This window comes from Trichechus manatus, unplaced genomic scaffold, assembly GCF_000243295.1.
Source record: "Trichechus manatus latirostris isolate Lorelei unplaced genomic scaffold, TriManLat1.0 scaffold00403, whole genome shotgun sequence".
In the NCBI taxonomy this organism is placed as follows: Eukaryota; Metazoa; Chordata; class Mammalia; order Sirenia; family Trichechidae; genus Trichechus; species Trichechus manatus.
This window is the reverse complement of record NW_004444339.1, coordinates 147,601-149,442: the sequence shown is the minus strand read 5'-3', so window position 1 is coordinate 149,442 and position 1,842 is coordinate 147,601. Positions and strand designations below refer to the sequence as shown.

At 33.3% G+C, this 1,842-nt stretch overlaps 1 protein-coding gene across 1 annotated transcript in view; it reads right to left on the bottom strand.

Annotated features, from left to right (window-relative positions):
• Positions 1–418: 418 nt before the first annotated feature.
• LOC111819362 (NKG2-A/NKG2-B type II integral membrane protein-like) overlaps positions 419–1,842 on the bottom strand; it is a 67,879-nt gene continuing 66,455 nt past the window's right edge. The window contains exons 5-6 of the mRNA XM_023725794.1: positions 951–1,051; positions 419–633 (exon numbers count right to left, since the gene is read on the bottom strand). Of these exons, the coding sequence (XP_023581562.1) occupies positions 516–633; positions 951–1,051 (219 nt within the window). The 3' untranslated portion in view covers positions 419–515. The remainder of the gene's footprint in view (positions 634–950; positions 1,052–1,842) is intronic.

Here is a 1,842-nt window from a genome sequence, read left to right as displayed (position 1 = left end):
AAATTTCTTGCCAATGTTTTCTTTCCTTTATAAAGGATATTTACAAAAGTCTTCACTCCATAATTCAAGAAGTCTCAATCCCCAGCAGAGTTTTCACTGTGGAAATTGTTAAGCTTGTATGAAAAATTGTATTGAAATGTAAATGGCCAACCATACACAAAAGAATAAAAATTTGAGCAATGAACCAGATATTCAGATTTCTTATAAAATTACAGTAATTTAGATATTTTTATTTTGTTAAAAAGTTATACAGATAAGTAAACATATTTAACAATATAAAGACTCATGGAACACAAGAAAGTTGTTATACTCAGGGTTATATTTTATTACGGAAAATGGTACTCATGAAAATCAGCCCAGGGAAGAAGTACATAGGGGAAACTCCAGGAGGGTTCCAAATGTGGAGCTTCCAGACGAACAAATAATGTAATTCATCATAAGACTTTTACAGTCATGATATTATTTCCATTGCATGAAATATAAAGATACCTGAAGGACTCCAAGCTCAGATGTTTTTAACTCAAAATCTCATGCTTACAAATGTGTATTTTTTCATCTCCACAACTGGCTGATTGAAGGCTAGATCTGAATAGCATTACACAGTTGTATGTAGGATTTGATGGTGCTCTTATCCTATAATGCATAAAAATGCATAAACCCATTATATTTTTGTGTGGTAATCCATAAAGAAATGGCATTTTCTATGCAAAAATAATAGAAAAATGATATAATAATGAGTAATGACATTTCTTACAAAAATATTAGTAATAATTTTTATAAACACTGAGTACTTCATTCTTAACTAATATTTATATCAATATTTCATGTCATTAATTTTCAATTTCTTTTTACATGTCTATAATTCAATTTAGTCCTATTTATTAATATTACTTATCTGAATTTTTCTTTTGTATTTTTTCTTCTATATGATGTCATTCAGAAAAACTTACGTTTGGTTGGAAGGTGAGCCATTTATCCAGAACCAGGAATAATTATTGCTTTCACGAGACAGTCCAATCCATGAAGAAGATGACAGAATCTTCATAAACATCTATCATAAAACAAAAAAATTCTGTCTTAATAACCATTATAAAGCCTTTTATTACTTAAAAGCATGCTGGTAGTGTTTTCTTTTACTTCATCTTTAATTTTCAAAGCAAGATAAGCGTGCTAGATTCTAACACTGAAAATATATTAAAGTTGAAAATCACATTTCATATTGTCAAAAACTTTCACAAATGTGTTTGCTTTTCATCAAAAATAACCATTTAAATATTAACACTTAATAGTCTTATTCTCCCAGTTTTACGAAAAAGAAGTTTAAATTCATATAACTTAATAGCTACCAGAGTTCACTAAACTAGCATAACAAAAACAAAACAAACCCACTGCCATTGGTTCCATTCTGAAACATTGCGACCCTATAGGAGAGAGTAGATCTGCCCCAGAGGGTTTCCAAGGCTGTAATCTTTACAGAAGCAGACTGCCGCTTCCTTCTCCCATGAAAAACCAGCATAGTGAGTTCCAGCAAAATGGCGCTGTAGGCAGAAGCACCACGCCGTCCCTCCACAGCAAAGATCTGAAAAACTAAGCCGAACAGAGAATACAACACTCCTGAAACACTAAAACATCAAATGAAGAGATAAATAACTCAGCCAAGCACCAAATGGAGTGAGAAAACTGGCAGAGAATGGAAAGCGAGGAGAGATTCATGCACAGGTCCCCTACCAGCTGACACAGCGTGGATCCGCCATCTTGGACTCCTATCAGAGACCAGCAAACAGGAGGTACGAGAAAGCAGCCTCACGGAGCTTCCAGCGGGAGACAAAACAACTGGTAATT